Source organism: Mus caroli, chromosome 6, assembly GCF_900094665.2.
Source record: "Mus caroli chromosome 6, CAROLI_EIJ_v1.1, whole genome shotgun sequence".
Classification (NCBI taxonomy): Eukaryota; Metazoa; Chordata; class Mammalia; order Rodentia; family Muridae; genus Mus; species Mus caroli.
Window position 1 is genome coordinate 89803690 of NC_034575.1, and position 1455 is coordinate 89805144.

Sequence of the window (1455 nt, forward strand, 5' to 3'; positions counted from 1 at the left end):
AGAAAAGTCAACCACACAGAAGTGAGAGGCTATGCAACCCACTAAGGTGGTCCGCAGACAGTGTAGTTGGTCCAGGGTATTTAAATGAGGCGGGCACAACTCTCTTACTATGACAGTGGTGAANCAAGAGGACACGAGCCAAAGAAGGAATTTCATATTCCGAGAAATACTAAGAACACAACAGTAATGGTGTTAATTAGCCTGTTACTATGGACGACAGTCTATCTTCAGGAAAGCCATTATCATAAGAAAATACATTTGTGTGCTCAAAGGTATTGACAATGATGTAATGACGACGTTGACTACTGGATACAATGTCCCACTAGGTTCTTTACCACTAATGTTCTGTAATTCCATAATACTATCCAATGGAAGGCTCGATTTTAGTTTTCTTACTGGAAAAGAAAGAAAACGAGGAACCGCGATACACACTGCTCCTCTTTTATCCCTGAAGAGTAATGAAGCCAGACTATTCAAGGCTCAGGAACCCAAGTCCGGAACAGTCCTTTCTAAGGGCTATACTTACAAATGTAAGACCAATCTAAATGTTATAGGATATACCAATGCAAAAACAGCAGCAGGGAAGGACATTGAATGTAAAGTTATTTACGCTTAGAAGGAAATATTACTCAACAGCAAATGTGTTGCCTGAAATCTCAAAATATCTGACTATTTATTTATTTATTTATTTATTTTAATACTGTGGTCTCCAAATCACTCATTCCAACTCTGAGATGGTTCTGCTCCCTCAGGAGGATCTGGCAATGTCTGGACACCTTTCTGATCATTATTGGTTACTAGTGGGAGATTGGGTATATATCCTCCTGACTTGTCCCATAAGTAAGTGCTTACGACATTCTTCTTTATAAAGAATAATCTAGCCAGAAGTATCAACAGTGTTGAGACTTTGAGTTACAAGTCTTCATTTTTTTTAAAATGAGACTTTAGAAATAGTAAGTGACTTTGGTGTATCATGCTAAGTCTGACTGACAACCTGAATTTGGTCCCGGGGCCACATCGTGAGAGAGAAAACTAATTCTGACAAGTTGTACACTGACCACCACATGTATATGTGGCACAAATTTAGGGGCTCCCCTCCCCCTCCCCCCGCACAAACACACACACACACAGTCAGTGTAATGAAGAAATTAACAGCAATACCCCAGAGCTAAAACTATGATGCAATCAAAAGCCCCCATTACCCTGAAGTGGAGTTTCCCTGGCTGGCTCCGGATTGCTCGGGGGATGGGAAGGAGCAACAGGAGGCACAACAGATGCATGATCCTCTGTCCACTCTAGAAGAAAGAGAAGAAGCAGTTTCGTGATTTGTCTCTGAACAGCCAAGCCACTGACCTTCTTAGTAATAGTCAGACCAATGAATCAAAAGTAGGTGGTGTGGTAGTTTGAATATGTTTGGCCCAGGGAGTGGCAGTATTAAGGGGTGTGGCCTTGATG

The 1455-nt window shown here is 41.5% G+C and overlaps 1 protein-coding gene across 1 annotated transcript in view; it reads right to left on the reverse strand.

The window, feature by feature from the left end:
* Magi1 (membrane associated guanylate kinase, WW and PDZ domain containing 1) overlaps window positions 1-1455 on the reverse strand; it is a 631196-nt gene that overhangs the window by 83283 nt on the left and 546458 nt on the right. The window contains exon 10 of the mRNA XM_021164131.2: window positions 1203-1295. Within this exon, the coding sequence (XP_021019790.1) occupies window positions 1203-1295 (93 nt within the window). The remainder of the gene's footprint in view (window positions 1-1202; window positions 1296-1455) is intronic.